Below are 16579 nucleotides of genomic sequence, written 5' to 3'. Positions count from 1 at the left end.
TGAAGGTTAGGGGCTTCAATACTCCCTTAAATGAGCAAAGGTTTTCTCAAGTTACTCAATATAACCCTGGTATGGTTGGATTTTAAGAAACATATTTGACTGCCGATTCTGCTCAATGGAATTGTAAGCCTCAAGTGCAATGGGCCCCTCATACATTTCATGAGCTATTCTGGGGGGGGAGCATAGGTCTTCTGGTGCATAGATCTCGGAGGTGGGAGGCCAAGATGATAAAGAAAGGTCCAGAGGGGTGTTTTATTTAATATTTGCTGAAATTAGCACTAGTTTCTACTTAAAATTAATAGAACCTTTTCCTTTTTTTTTTTTTCAAAAGCTGGACTAATAACGATAACAACAATGTTCTGTTGGTGACACCTCCAACAATAATATGAAGGTTGGTTTCACACTCCGCATTCTTAGAAAAACACAATTTTTCATGAAGTTTTATCTGCTGTTTTTGCTGCTTTTTTTTATAGCTAGAGGTTACATTAAAGTGCATATAAAGGGGGCATTTTTTTTTTTACGATAATAGCCAGATACTAAAATATATACTGATTATATTTTCTGACACTTTTTAAAAAATGTTTGCACAGTACGTTAACAGCCATCTTGATTGAGCTGTTTTCACAGCATTTAGTGATATGATTTACAGCAAGTCTCATTCTGCGTATGGGACACAAATGTAAGCATGTTCTGCGACTTGTGCAGAGGCCCTGCTAAAGGGAGGAGGAGGCCGAGCTGCAGGTGTCTCATCTATATAAGTCATCTTTTGTTGTAATGCTGTACTGATCACTTTCCACTAGCCGCCTCCTTATCACAGACATTGCAAGATCTGTGGATTATGTTGTTAAAAATTATGTTTAACAAAAACATGAGTTAAACAAAAGTTCATGATTTCATGATACATTCGATTCAAATAAAGACACCACTTTTATTTAAAAATTTTATTTCTTAAAATTAGTTTGCATAAACATTTGAATACTACACAAGGTAGTACCATAATACAAAACATTTTTTCCATTATATACTTTACTTTAAACTGTTAAACTTTATTATAAATTAAACTTCACAAAAAAAAAATTGCACATAATTGACCACTCTTCGGCTCTGATGCACTGGCATTTTGCATTTAGTATTGTTTGTCTTCAAGTTTAACAGTCTCGGCTTTAAAGTCCAAAATGCAGAAATATGGAAAAAAAATTAATAAAAAAAAAAAAAAAGAAAGAAAAAAGAAAGCCCCTCATGTGCACTTAGCAGACTGATGGCCTCTACCTGCCTGAAGACCTGCTGCTTTTTGGATTAACTTAAATTCCCTGGAACCTCCCCACCGTTCTATTAAAACAATGACCAAATTGGCTAAAGATTTAGAATTAGAGACTGATTGCTTTTGGATTGTAAATAGCAGCCCCCATAGTTATCTCAGACATAGGGTCTCACAGGCATCAGTCAGAGAGTCAAGCAAGTTAGAAACATCACAACAAATGGGGATCGTAAAATAAAAGGAAGAAGGAGAGGGAAAGAACAAACACAAAATAGACAGAAACAATAAAACAGCAGTTTTAGATGAACTATACTTACGTACATGATGTAAAGAGTATCTTGTGGGGCCATGTAGCCTGGCCTGAGTTTGGAATTCATGTCTCCAGTTTAAGGTGGCAGTAAATGTACACTATGTAGTTACAGAAAGCATGGTTGACTCAGAATAGGTCTGATTTTCACAGCCTAATCTGAATCAATCTATTCTTGACCATTTTGGCAATTTAGAATTAGACTTTGGCCTGACTGCAACCAGTGTTCAGTGATTCTTGCTTTCTGTGTTTAAATTTAAGAGCTCATCTAGGCTGACTCCAACCTCTTGGCACTTGGAAACTAGTTTTTTCAGGTTATCAGTTTTACCTCCTCCTGATGCTTCAAACAAGAGTTGCTGCAAAAGATGGGGGAAGCACATGTGGTAAGATCAGTGTCTTGTATACCCACCCAGAGGTATAGCAAGCAAAAAAATAAAAATAAAAGTTATATTAAACCCTATTAGAGAAACAGAAGAAAACATTACATCTTTCCAGAGCTCAGCACACAGAGGCAACTTCTGCAGGGCCCTTTGATATAAGTGCTGGACCTGTAAAACAAGATGCACTTGAGTAGGATTAGACAAAAAAATACAATCAAGTTCAATATTTTCAACCCTTTCAAAATATAGTAAGAGGTTATATTTGAATCTTCATCATGGCATCTAGTTTTTAAAGACTTTGCGATGTATAGGTGATGCTCCCATTAAGTTATGATGGGTGTATGAGGACTATTACTGGATAAAACAGAGCCGAAAACCAGGGACGAGTGGTTTAGATCAGAGGGGTTCTGGGTGCAGAGACCCTACTGATCAATGAAGGAGCAGATGCACTCAAGTGTGCTCTGTGATCATTTTTGTCAGACTGGCTCTGTTTGAAGAACAAAGAATTAGCTACCCATTAATACTAGCTATCCAGTGAGCCCAACTTAGAAAATTCAGGTTAAAATCAGTTCTCACCTCCTTATGTCCCTTTAGGAAAGTTTCCACTGCAATGGCTCTAAAAGGCACAATACAAAATAAGATATTATATTTCTACCTTACACAGATATGATCAGCAATACTAAGATTAACAGTCAAGTAGCCTTCACAAAGAGAATTAAAGGGGTACTCCGTTGGAAAACAATTATTTTTTTTTTTTCAAATCAACTGGTACCAGAAAGTTGAACAGATTTGTAAATTACTTCTATTAAAAAATCTTAATCCTTCTAGTACTTATCAGCTGCTGTATGCTCCAGAGAAAGTTAAATAGTTATTTTCAGCCTGACCACAGTGCTCTCTCCTGACACCTCTGTCCATGTCAGGAACTGTCCAGAGCAGGAGAGGATTGCTATGGGGATTTACTCCTACTCTGGACAGTACCCGAGAAAAACAGAGGTGTCAGCAGAGAGCACTGTGGTCAGACAGAAACTAACTACTCAACTTCCTATGGAGCATACAGCAGCTGATAAGTACTGGAAGGATTCATTTACAATAGAATAATTGAATTTTATAATTTTTTGTTTAGTTTTCTGGAGCAAAAAAATTCCAAAGTCCAAAATAGCGTATTTTTGGTCACTTTTCATACCATAAAAAAAAGGAATAAAAAGCGATCAAGAAGTCTGATCAAAATAAAAATAGTACCGATTAAAACTTCAGATCACGGCGCAAAAAATTAGCCCTCAAACAACCCTGTACGCGGAAAAATAAAGTTCTAGGGGACAGAAGAGGACAATTTTAAATGCATACATTTTCGTGCATGTAGTTATGATTTTTTCCAGAAGTACGACAAAATCAAACCTATATAAGTAGGGTACCCTTTTAATCGTATGGACCTACAGAATAAAGAATAAATGTACTGCGTAGAAACGGAAGCCCCCAAAATTTACAAAATGGTGTTTTTTCTTCAATTTTGTCGCACAATGATTTTTTTTCAGTTTCGCCGTAAATTTTTGTGCAAAATGACTGATGTCATTACAAAGTAGATTTGGTGGCGCAAAAAATAAGCCATCATATGGATTTTTAGGTGCAAAATTGAAAGGGTTATGATTTTTAAAAGGTAAGGAGGAAAAAACTAAAGTGTAAAAACAGAAAAATGCTTGGTCCTTAAGGGGTTAAGATAAAACTAGAAGTAAGACCTTTAAGAAGGGAAAAGCCCTTCTATTAAACTTTTTTCCCTTTAGGTAATTTTGTTCTGTACTTTATATTAGTAAAACAAAAAAAAAAAAAAAAAGTGTGAACTAGACCTAATGATTACAAAACAATCTCAACTTTTTACTGCAGCAAAAAAAAAAAAAAAAAAATATATATATATAAAAGGATAATTTGTTCTGTAAATCAGCTTTACCTGCATATTACAAGACAACAAAAACACTTAGTACATTACATTTTCCAGATGGTCAGGCACATTGGGAAGTTATATGTAAACATCTTGGACTGCATTTTCACAATTTGTAAATTGTTGTCATCCATTTCTTGTTTAAGTACCCTGCAAATAAACATTGTAATAACCATTGCAACAGTGTTACTGGAAATGTGCAAATACTGTTCTCTCACCAAATCCTGTTTAAGATACGGGTGCTATAACAGGGTCCTCCACTGAATTTCTCTTTTTCCATTCTGCCTGGTTGCAAAAATTAAAATAGTAAAACAAACTCCCCTTCTGTCGCTCCTCCAGTGTGCCGATATTGCTTTCCTGTCTTCAGGGCACCAATCTTCTTCCACATTCTGGGGCCGACAAGTCAGACAGCGCTGAGCTTTTTGCTGGTTACAGCATTGTCCCACCTCGGATGGCAGTACACTGAGCGGCAGTGCCATGTAATGGGTCCGAGCACTAAGAAGCTGAGGCAGGACATCAGTGCTGCCAGGAATAAGCTCAGTGAAGTGTTGGGCCCCAGAAGACCAGAGCGATATCGGCACACCAGGGGAACATCAAAAGGGGATTTTAAGGGGTACTCCACTGGAAAACTTTTTTTTTTTTGGCACATCAACTGGTGCCAGAAAGTTAAACAGATTTGTAAATTACTTCTATTAAAAAATCTTAAATCCTTCCAGTACTTATTAGCTGCTGAACACTATGGAGGAAATGGTTTTCTTTTTGGAACACAGAGCTCTCTGCTGACATCATGACCACAGTGCTCTCTACTCACATCTCTGTCCATTTTAGGAACTGTCCAGAGCAGCATATGTTTGCTATGGGGATTTCTCCAATGCTGGACAGTTCTTAATGATGTCAGCAGACAGCTCTGTGTTCCAAAAAGAAAACCATTTCCTCTGTACTATTCAGCAGCTAATAAGTAATGGAAGGATTAAGATTTTTTAATAGAAGTAATTTACAAATCTGTTTAACTTTCTGGCACAAGTTGATTAAAAAAAAAAATGTTTTCCATGGGAGTAACTCTTTAAGGTTTATTTTTTTGTTTTGTAGCCAGGCAGAATGGGGAAAAAAAATTCAGTGTAGTACCCATTTAATGCTGACTGTCATTTGTCCTATTACTAGTAGAAAGAGTGAAGAGAGCTGAATAGTTAATGGGTTTACACATTTTAAGAGTTTTCCTTTGTGAATTCTGGGCTTTGCGACCCCCTACTTTTTGTTTAGTTTTGTATTCCCTTGTTAATGGGATGTGTCCCTACAAGAAGGGAGGGGGATAATGTGTCTCTTTGAAGAAACTACCAAGTATGTATATAGGGTCTTAGGCTCTGTTCACACTGCATAAAAATAATAGTGTGTTTTGTTTCTGGGTGTGTGATATGGCAGCGTTTTTATGCAGTGTGAACATAGCCTTATAGGACGGACAGAGCTCTCAGGGGAGGGGGGGGGGGGGGGGGTAGATGCAAAGTGACACTTTTCCAGAAGGAAAAGTGATGCACATAAAGCTGAGCAGGAGCTTTCATTTATAACAGACATTGTGTGATGGGATACAAAATGAGAGGACCGGATTTATCGCCAATAATTTTTTTGTCATTCCTAAAGCTTTGTTTTTTTGCCAGCAATCCTACATGTTACATGGAATTCATGACAACAGCTGGTGCCTTCTCTCTATGCTCCATAAATTACAGGGTGAAGGATGTTTCAATCACTATCTATTGCAGTGAAAATGGGCGGATAGCTCTGTACCTGTTTGAAATTATTTATGGCGGTAGCATTTATTCAGAAGAGCTAAATTTACACTAACATGTAACTATCTATTGGAAGTAATCCTGGTAGTTTGGTGATAGATCGCAGACCTATAGCAAATCCTTTTTCAAGTGTTTATTTACGCATGCGGCACAGGCGGCTTTTATAACACTTCGAAAAGGATCTTCTACTGGTCTGTGTGCGGTCAACAAACTTCTTCTATTGTACAAGGAAGCTACGTCTAGTAGATGGCGATAGATAGCCATCCCCTTCCTTCTGGAGGAGCACCACACTACACATCAGATGAAAGAAGCAGCACAAAGATTGCTGCAAGCTGGGAATTGACAGTGCACTTTTCCCTGTTCTGTCTCCTGGTCAATGGTCTCACCGGTCAAACATTTTGACATGTTTTCTTTAAATGACAGATATGCTTTAAATCACATACAGTATGTTGCCTTATATATTCTCAGTGTGACAGCAGAGTCTTCTTACCTGAGTGCAAGACCAAGATTCATAGGCATCATGGAAGAGAAGCGTTCCAGTATCTTAGAATGCTGACTTTGTGGTACACAGCTTAAGTAATAGTATATGACCTGGAAACAGGAATTATATGATTGGAATGGAATCTTAATACCGTGTTTCTCCGAAAATAGGACCGGGTCTTATATAAATTTTAGCCCCAAAAAACACACCAGGGCTAATTTTCAGGGTAGGGCTTATTTATCTATGGTATGCACATTGAACAACATGGCGGTTCCACGGTATTTCCCCCCCCCCACCATTATCATCATGTGATATGCGCGAGCTGCCCCACCCCCGCCGGTTTATCAGCCCAGCGCTGCACCCCACAATCCCCACATCGGGGTACTGATCATTTGTCACCCGCGAGCGCAGCTTCTTTCCCCCCCTGCCAAATAATTATAAGCCGCTGCGCTGTATCTATTCCTGTGCCCGGGCTGCAAATATTAAAAAGCAATCTTTAACTTACCTTCGTCTTCCGTTCCCCCTTTGCTAAGGCACCGGCCTCATGGTCCCTCCGCTGTTCTTGCTGCTTCCTGGTGTAGTGACGTCTCAGAGCCTTCAGCCTATCACTGGCCGCAGCGATGTCCCGCCTCGGCCGATGATAGGCTGAGCCGACTCATGTAAGAAGCCGGCCGGTGAGCGAGAACAGCGGAGCCGGTTCCTTAGCAACGGGGGAACGGAGGACGAAGGTAAGTTAAAGATTGCTTTTTAATATTTGCAGCCCGGGCATTGTCTAGGTCCGTGGTATTCAACCTGCGGACCTCCAGATGTTGCAAACATTTGCAACATCTGGAGGTCTACAGGTTGGAGACCACTGGTCTAGGTCTTATTATCGGGGTAAGGCTTATATTGCAGCCCACCCCGATAATCCGGCTAGGGCCTATTTTCGGGGTAGGTACTATTTTCGGGGAAACACGGTACATGCTTGTTATGCCTCTACATATATGCACACAATTCTTACATTAATGTATGCTTAAAACATCTCTGATAATCATACTGCATTTATTCTTAAATCATTGACACCTTACCGAATTGTGGAACTCATAGTTGGTCCAGTAGTCAGCTGTGCTAAAAGGAGTGGGCTGCCGCGTGGGGACAGTCATTAGGCATCTGTTAATTAAATCTGCAAAATGTTTACTATCTTGAACTTTACTCCTGCATCCCATTACTTTGCTGTTAGTAAAGACAAGATAACTGAAAAGAAAAGGGCCAGTAATTATTAAGACATTTGTCAAGGAGAGCACTGGCACATCCAAACACTGTGGACACTTACTCCATCCAAAGCTTCTGCAGTATGTCCTGCTGCATCACAGCCCCCAACGCTGCTTCATATGAATCAACTGCCTCCTCTATGGTGGCGTAAAGAGATTGCCACAAGCTGAAAGTCAGGTTATAGAGATAGCATGTAACTTAAGATAACTTGCTCAAGACTGAAAATCCAATGAATGCCAGTCTCATTTTAAATGTCATCACATCACAGAGGCAACACAACATAAATTGTAAAATACTTTGGGTTAACCCCTTAAGGACCAAGCCAATTTTCACCTTAAAGGGGTACTTCACTGGAAAACATTTTTTTTTAATCAACTGGTGCCAGAAAGTTAAAAAGATTTGTAAATTACTTCTATTAAACAATCTTAGTCCTTCCAGTACTTATCAGCTGCTGTTATGCTCCACAGGAAGTTTTTTTCTTTTTGAATTTCCATTCAGCCTGACCACAGTGCTCTCTGCTGACACCTCTGTCCATTTTGGGAACTGTCCAGAGTAGGAGCAAATCCCCCACAGAAAACCTATCCTGCTCTGGACAGTTCCTAAAATGGACAGAGGTGTTAGCAGAGAGCACTGTGGTCAGGGTGAAAGGAAATTCAAAAAGAAAAGAACTTCCTGTGGATCATAACAGCAGCTGATAAGTACTGGAAGGATTAAGATTTTTTTTAACAGAAGTAATATACAAATCTGTTTAACTTTCTGGCACCAGTTGATATTTAAAAAAAAAAAAAAAAAAAAAAAAAAAAAAATGTTTTCCAGTGGAGTACCCCTTTAAGAACCAGAGCATTTTTTGCACATCCAACCACTGTCTCTCTAAACATTAATAACTCTGGGATGCTTTCACTTATGAATTTGCTTCAGAGATTGTTTTTCGTGACATTTTAACATTGTGGTAAATTTTCATCTATATGTGCATCATTTCTTGGTGAAAAATTCCCAAAATTGATGAAAAATTTTAATTTTTCTAACTTTGAAGCTTTCTGAATTCTTCTCGAGTAAGGAAATACCTCATAAGTGAAGATAAAGTGCTCTGTGGGTGCACTAGAGGGCTCAGAAGCGAAGGAGCAACAATGGGATTTTGGAGAGTGAATTTTGCTGAAATGGTTTTTGGGGGGCATGTTGCATTTAGGAAGACCCTATGGTGGCATAATAGCAAACAAAATCCCACATGGCATAATATTTTGGAAACTACACCCCTCATGGCATGTAACAAGGTTGAGCCTTAACAGCCCACAGGTGTTTAAAAATTTTTTTTTTCACTAAAATGCATTTTCGCCCCCAAATTTACAATATTTACAAGAGGTAATAGGAGAAAATTGCTGTAACCCCATTTCTTCTGAGTATGGAAATACCCCATGTGTGGACGTCAAGTGCTCTGCAGGTGCACTACGATGTTCAGAAGAGAAGGAGTCACATTTGGGTTTGCTGAAAATGTTTTTGGAGGGCATGTCGCATTTAGGAAGCCCCTATGGTGCCAGAAAAGCAAAAAAAAGCCCCACATGGCACACTATTTTGGAAACAACACCCCTCAAGGAACAAAAGGGGTACAGTGACCCTTAACATCCCACAGGTGTTTGAAAAATTTCCGCTAAAGTCAGACGTGAAAATTTTTATTTTTTTCAGTAAAATGCTGGTGTTAACCCAACCCGGTGGAAAAGAACCCATGAGTGTGCCACACAGCGACGAAAGTAGAAAATAACATGCGACAAGGTGGACCATGCACAAGGAGACGCAGGAAACCAGGCCGACCGGAAGGCCCCCTACTTCGAGATCCTACGATCCACTCTGGAGGGAGAAGAAGGAACGCAAATAGACCGGAGTAAGGGAGCACAGCCATCCGGAACACTGGAGCCGTTGCCCAGAGAAAGAGGATTCCATGTCCAGGAAGAAAAGGAGGAACCCTGAAGTCCCAACCACCAGAGGCAGAGAACCTCAAGCCAGAGTGAACACTCCAGCTGATGAGCACCCAGACCGGGGCAGTACCTCGAGCGGCAAGCAAAGACCGTGGCAGTACCTGGAGCGGTAAGCAAAGACCGCGGCTGCGGATAAACAGAGGAGAAGAGTGGGACTGGAACCCTGCCAAGGCCAGAGACAAATCCCCGGAATGGTGGAAGCCCCAGGAACAACCCCTCCAGAGCACAAGGCATGGAAAGGCCTCCTGGAAGAGCCCAATGCAAGGATAGCCTGGAAGGGCAAAATAACGAGGTAGAGGGACCAAAACGACTCCGGGGCTGCCAGGCAAGAGTGAGCCAACCCAGGAGAGGGAAAAAAAACAAAAAGGCACTGCCACCCACACTCGTAGACAAAAAAAAAAAAAAAAAGACTAGGATATAGACACGGCCGACCAAGCATGGGAATCCAATGTGGAAATGGATTGGATGAACAAGAGAGTAACATCTCAGAATGTCTGTCACCGAGGGGAAGACTGAGGGGACCCAGCGAGACCACACCGAAGCAACGAGGATGAGAAGACATGACCAGGGCGCGGGAGGATGCCCAACCAGACTGGAGGGCAAGCACAGGACAAATTGCTGGAGAGTAAGTGCAGAGAACAGAGCCCTCATATCCAGAAGGAAGCACAAGGACCACCAGGATTGCTTCCAAGCAAGATGTACCCACACAGGGAAAGGGAGCAGTGCCAGGGGCTGGAGAAGCCAGGGTATGGACCTGGCAAGAACCAACAGAACCGCATCCAGAGGAAGAGGGGAGAAAACATGAACTGCCCTGGCAGGACCAACAAGTGCCCCTGAGAAAGCTAGGACTGCGACAGCTGCAACTAAGCCATATCCAGCAGAACCCCGCCAAAAAAGGAGGGGAGCGGGGGCAGGAGAGAAATGAAGAAAAACTCCAAAACAGGAAGGTCGGAAGGCAACGGCTGCAAAGGCAAGAGCAGGAACCCACAAAGGTCATACAACCCCTCAAAAGAAGGGGGGAGCGCAAAGGCTGAATCTCGATGGTAGACACTCAATAAGCTACAACCAAGCTGGTAGCGGAAGGGTTAAACGAGATGGCGAGCCAGTCACCGGAGGATTATAGAAGACTGACAGCACTCCACCAAGGAAAAGGAGGAATGCAAGGACCGCCCGAGAAATAGCGGAAACCTAAGAAACTCCACCCCAACTCCATGGAGGTGCCAAGACGGTCTGAGCAACGCTAGGCATCCCATAGGAGGTAAGAGCAGTGCGTAGCCAGACCACTAATACGACCCATCCATAGAAGGAAAGAGGAGACGAATAGAGTAGTTGGAGAGGAAGACCTACCTAGCCCACTAAAGAGCCTCCTCTGGGGTGGGGAATGTAAACCCCGGACGGGCCAGAGTTGGAACCCCTTGACATGAATGTACCTCAGCAATGGCAGGGACACTGCAAACAACTCCACCCAAAAGGAGGGAAAGGAAACGGCTGTACTGGCCAGAGCAGGGTGGATGCCATATCAGAAAGCACCCTAGGAATACGTAAGGTCACCCATTGGATCCCTTGCACTAAAAACTGATCCGACTGGGACATTACCCATGCTGCTGCCATAGAAAGTCCATTGCACCTGCAGGGACACAACAGTTGGCTGTCTCCCACCGGAAGCAGGGCCCTGCAATTCATCCACAAATGTGGTGGAAAGCACGCTCCATGGACGTTTGGGGAAACCAGGGTGCATGGAGGGACACCCTCCCGACAACACCCGCATGCCGTGGTGCACCAGGACTGCAACCGTCGATGCAGCAGATACCATGTCCTCCAAGGGCATGGCAGAGGGCGGAAGAACAACAGTCAATGCTGACATATAGCAGGGTACCGAAACTGCAACTGTGGATGCAGCAGATGTCAATCACTAAGGATGGTGTAGAGGGCCATTGTACATCGGTCAACTCGCACTCAGAGTTGAGTAGCGGAATAGCAGCTGCGGCAGACAAACCAACCTCTATGGATGGTGTAGAGGGTCCATTATACAGCGGTCAACTCTCATTCACAGTGGGAGTACCGAGACTGCAGCTGTAGTAGATGGCTCTAACTTCTATGGATGGTGTAGAGGGTCCATTGTACAGCAGTTTACTCTCACACAGTGGAGTACCAGAATAGCAGCTGTGGCAGACGGCACATCCTCCATGGGCGGTGGAAAGGACCACGGCCACCCACAAGGAGTTCGCAGAAAGTGCCCACACAGGGGCGACCTGTCAGTCACTTCACCCAGGAAGTGGGACACTGGGACTGCATTCACGGACGTGGTGGATGCAGTAAAGGTGGTTGTGGAGAAGGGAAAAGGCTTAATGGCACTCACTGTTCAAACACGAAGAGAATGTCCATGCAGATGTTTTCCTTGGTTTGATCTAAGCCCCAGACCCCAGTGTTGTAAGGCAACAGCGTTAACCACTGAGCCACCGTGCAGCCCCGGACGAGGAACACAGGTTACTGACCCAAAGTCTGAACCTCCAGCAATCCAATCACTTACCCCAGAGAAGATGACCAATGGGGTGCAAAAAGAAAGCAGGGAAAACCCGTAAAAAGGTCACTCTGGAAGCGGGGCTAGAAGCATCCAGTGCGGATTCAAGGTTCGCGAATTACGTACAATGCACAAGGGCTGCTACTGCAATAAACGGATCAAAAGCCTTCCAATATGTGAGGTGCAGAAACAGGTTTATCAGTCACTGGTTAAGGGCGACAGAATCAAAATAAAAAATTCCATATGTGGTGACATATCAGATATTATACTGATAAGACAAGGAAGGTAAGAGGAAGGGCCATAGAAAAAAATATGCAGCTACAATAATTACTTTTGACCACTAGAGGGGAGCCTAATACTCTCCAAGAGAGAGAGAACACTGCTGAAGCAATGCAGTCTTTTAGCAGCCCGTGAGAGGCTTTTTTTAAAATTTTTATTATTATACATCCTTTACCTGCAGATCGCAAGGGGGTAACCAGACTGTGCTCTCCATGTGATGCCGGAGGCCATGAGGGACCGGGAGCCAAGTGCAATGGCGGCTTAAGAGCTGGGACTCCACCGCAGCTCCGTCAACTATAGAGAAGGGGGACCCCTGGAAGGAGCACAAGGGAGAATGTGGGGGGGAGAGGATGAAGTTCATACTCTTCCATGGACTCCATCTTCTTATACTCACCCAGATGTCTTCAGTCAGCTAAAAACTGATTAACTCAGTGCCTGTGGGCGGGTATAAACTGCTGGGAGGAGGCAAATTATTTTTTTTTGCCTAGTGGCAGCCGCATAATACCCATGGTCTGTGTGTCCCCCAATGAGGCGACAAAAATACAAATTTTTCATTTTCACGTCCAACTTTAATGAAAATATTTCAAACACCTCTGGGGTGTTAAGGCTCACTATACCCTAGGGCTGGGTGGTATGACCAAATATGTGTATCACGGTATTTTTTTTTTTTTTAAACTTACGGCGGCTCCACGGTATATAACGGTATTTTCTCACCCCCCCCCCCAAATCATGTGACCCGCCAGCGCTGTTCTGTCGCCCCCCCAATCATGTGACCCGCGCGTGGCGTTCGGCTTCCCCCCCCAAAATCATGTGACCCGCCAGCACAATTCTGCTCCCCCCAATTAATAATCAGCCCAGCGGGGTACTACTCACATATGTCAAGCACTGCCCTCCTCCTCTTTGTTGGGGGCCGCCGGAACTCTATAGTGTACGCCAGTGGTCTCCAACCTGCGGACCTCCAGTTGTTGCAAAACTACAACTCCCAGCATGCCTGGACAGCCAACGGCTGTCCGGGCATGCTGCGAGTTGTAGTTTTGCAACAGCTGGAGGTCCGCAGGTTTGAGACCACTGCTGTACGCTGTATCCCTATGCCCGGGTGGACAGCTGTCAGCCTATCACCGGCCCGAGCGATGTCCCGCCCCGGTGAGTAATAGGCTGAGCCCACTGTCCTGTAAGAAGCCGGCTGAGTTAAAAGTTTATTTTCTGTATCTTTTGCAGCCCGGGCATAGGTATACAGCGTACAGCAGTGGTCTCAAACCTGCGTACCTCCAGCTGTTGCACAACTACAACTCCCAGCATACCCGGACAGCAACGCAGGTTGGAGACCACTGGCGTAGAGTATAGAGTTCCAGCGCCCGGCGGCCCCCAACAAAGAGGAGGAGGGCATTGCTTCACATCTGTGAGTAGTACCCCGCTGGGCTGATCCTTAATTGGTGAGAGCAGAACAGTGCTGGCGGGTAACATAGGATTAGTTCCCAGATGTGGGAACAGCGCTGTGCTGATAATACATTCCCGAGGGGGAGGGGCCCAACCGGTATTGCGGTATGGGGGGAAATTCATATCGTGCAGCCCAAAAAATTCGGTATGAACCAGTCCAACCCAGCCCTACTATGCCCTTTGCTACTTTTTGGGAGGGGTGTAGTTTCCAAAATGGGGTCACATGTGAGTGGTTTTTGTTTTGCGTTTATGTCAGAACTGCTGTAACGATCAGCTACCCCTGTGCAAATCACCTCAAATGTACATGGTGCTCTCACTCTTGAGCCTTGTTGTGCGTCACAGAGCATTTTACGTGCACATATGGGGTATTTCCGTACTCAGGAGAAATTGGTTTACAAATTTTGGGGGTCATTTTTTCATTTTACCTCGTGTGAAAATGAAAAGTATGGGGCCACACCAGCATGTTAGTGTAAAAAATTTTTTTTTGCCCTCCACTAACATGCTGGAGTAGACCCCAACTTTACCTTTTCATAAGGGGTAAAAGGAGAAAAAGCCCCCCAAAATTTATTAGTCAATTTCTCCCAAATAAGGTAATACCCCATATGTGGCCCTAAACTGTTGCCTTGAAATACTGCAGGGCTCCGAAGTGAGAAAGTGCCATGCGCATTTGAGGCCTGCATAGGGACGGACCCGGATGCAAGAATTACACTTGCCTCTGATACCAAAATTACCCCACAACAGTGTTTCCTCCCAAACAGGGTGCCTCTAGCTGTTGCAAAACTCCCAGCATGCCTGGACAGACAATGGCTGTCCGGCTATGCTGGGAGTTGTTGTTTTGCAATAGCTGGAGGCTCCGTTTTGGAAATAGTGCCATACCAGACGTTTTTCATTTTTATTGGGTGGGGTAACTGTGTAAGAGTATGTGGATATGTCGTTTTATTTTTATTTTGTGTAGTGTTTTTTTAGGGTACACGCACACAGGGGGGGGGGGGGGGGGGGGTGTCAAACTTCCAGCTGTTGCAGAACTACAACTCCCAGCATGCCCTTTAGCTGTGTGCATGCTGGGGGTTGTAGTTATGTAACAGCTGGAGGCACAATGGTTGCAAAACACAGAGTTTGTTACTAAACTCAGTGATTCGCAGTGTGCATCCAGTTATGTTATGTAGTTATGTAACAGCTGGAGACACAATGGTTGCAAAACACAGAGTTTGTTACTAAACTCAGTGATTCGCAGTGTGCATCAAGCTGTTGCAAAACTACAACACCCAGCATGTACGGTCTATCAGTGCATGCTGGGAGTTATAGTTTGCAACAGCTGGAGGCACACTGGTTACGAAACACTTAGTTAGGTAACCAACTGTTTCGCAATCAGTGTGCCTTCAGCTGTTGCAAAAACTACTCTCAGCATGCAGTGACAGCCAAAGGGCATGCTGGGACTTGTAGTTATGCAACAGCAGGAGGCATACTACTACAACTTCCAGCATGTCCGTGCATAGTGGGAATTGTAGTTATGCAACAGCTGGAGGCACACTTATTCATAACTACAACACCCAGCATGCCCAGACAGTCAAAGGGCATGCTGGGAGTTGCAGTTGTGCCTCCAGCTGTTGCAAAACTACAACTCCCAGCATGCCCTTTTGCTGTGCATGCTGGGAGTTGTTGAAAACCAAAAGCAGGAGGCAAACACCGCGTACCTCCTGCTGTTGGATCCAATCGCCACAGACCGCCAGGACCGCCGCTCAGGACAACCGCCACACTGGACCCCAAGTGAGCCTCTCCGCACCCCCCACCGCCGATCACCTGCTGATGCAGCTCAGCAGGATGGGTGAATGGCTGGCCGCTCCAGCCGACTGATCAAGCCAATCGTGCGGTTGCGGTGGCACCAGTGCCTCCTCACTCCGGCTGGGCAGGGGTGACTGACTGCACCAATCACCCTTTTTTTTCCAGGTCACTGGTGACTTAATTGACCCGGAATCACTGCAAATTGACGATCTGAATTGATCAGCGATTGCAGAAGTGTGTGTGTGTGTGTGTGTGTGGGGGGGTCAGGGTTGGGGAGCACGGGGTGCCTTATGAATGATTTCAGCAGGTATCCCGATCCGGTCAATGCCCAGCGAGGACCGGAATTCCCATGGGCGTACAGATACTCCCTTGATCCTGAAGTACCAGGACATCAGGGCGTACCCCCCCCCCCCCCCCCGTGGTCCTTAAGGGGTTATACAAGAATTGAAAAACTGAGCTTGTTTCTTTCAAAAACCGCTCCCTGTCTGTCTCCAGGTTGGGTGTGGTTCTGCAGCTCAATTCTACTGAAGTGAAGTAGTAATACCACACACAACCTGGAGACAGGCAGGGAGTGGTTTTTGAAAGAAGCAAGCTCTTTTTTTTCGATTCCTGGCTAACCCGTTTAAAGCAACAAAAAAATAAATTGAAATCAGACCTGATGTCTTTCTATATAAAGAAGGATGATCATCATGAACAATAGTAAAAACATCTAGAATAATATTGTCAGCAAACTGAATGTATATTATAGCTGCAGTTCTACTTACCAGAAGACAAGCCAGAGGTATGGTCTTTGCATATTTGAAATGTTAAGAGGTCCATCATTTTTTAATGCTGGTGCTATGAAATCTAGTGGCACTGAGAAATTCAAGAGGTATCTAAAAACAAAAAGCAACATATTTTTTATCAGAATGCTCCTGTTGGTAAAGGGGATCACCAACAAAAAACAAATGACCACTCATTCACAGGACGGAGGCTGCAGCTTTCATGTGGAAATGTGGCAAAAGTTTTTTTTTTTTGGCTAACCCCTATAAAGAGAAATCCAATACTACAAAAAAGGTGAATTGTTAAAGCCTTTCCTAAAAATATATGTAGGTGTAGATTCAATGCAATCAGACTACTTGACATTTTATGTGCTTTGGGATATTTCAACCATGGTGCGCAATTCATTGTAACAGAGTCACTACTTGTAATACCGTATA

At 43.9% G+C, this 16579-nt stretch overlaps 1 protein-coding gene across 3 annotated transcripts in view; it reads right to left on the bottom strand.

Annotated features, from left to right (window-relative positions):
• Nucleotides 1–942: 942 nt before the first annotated feature.
• Nucleotides 943–16579, bottom strand: part of ZFC3H1 (zinc finger C3H1-type containing) — a 101533-nt gene continuing 85896 nt past the window's right edge. For all 3 annotated transcript variants that reach the window (XM_056574115.1, XM_056574116.1, XM_056574117.1), the window contains 8 exons: nucleotides 16145–16255; nucleotides 7453–7557; nucleotides 7208–7373; nucleotides 6150–6250; nucleotides 3927–4028; nucleotides 2522–2561; nucleotides 2051–2113; nucleotides 943–1921 (listed from right to left, as the gene is read on the bottom strand). In XM_056574115.1, the coding sequence (XP_056430090.1) occupies nucleotides 1793–1921; nucleotides 2051–2113; nucleotides 2522–2561; nucleotides 3927–4028; nucleotides 6150–6250; nucleotides 7208–7373; nucleotides 7453–7557; nucleotides 16145–16255 (817 nt within the window). In that variant the 3' untranslated portion in view covers nucleotides 943–1792. The remainder of the gene's footprint in view (nucleotides 1922–2050; nucleotides 2114–2521; nucleotides 2562–3926; nucleotides 4029–6149; nucleotides 6251–7207; nucleotides 7374–7452; nucleotides 7558–16144; nucleotides 16256–16579) is intronic.

Source organism: Hyla sarda, chromosome 4, assembly GCF_029499605.1.
Source record: "Hyla sarda isolate aHylSar1 chromosome 4, aHylSar1.hap1, whole genome shotgun sequence".
Classification (NCBI taxonomy): Eukaryota; Metazoa; Chordata; class Amphibia; order Anura; family Hylidae; genus Hyla; species Hyla sarda.
This window is presented reverse-complemented; position numbering and strand designations above follow the sequence as displayed.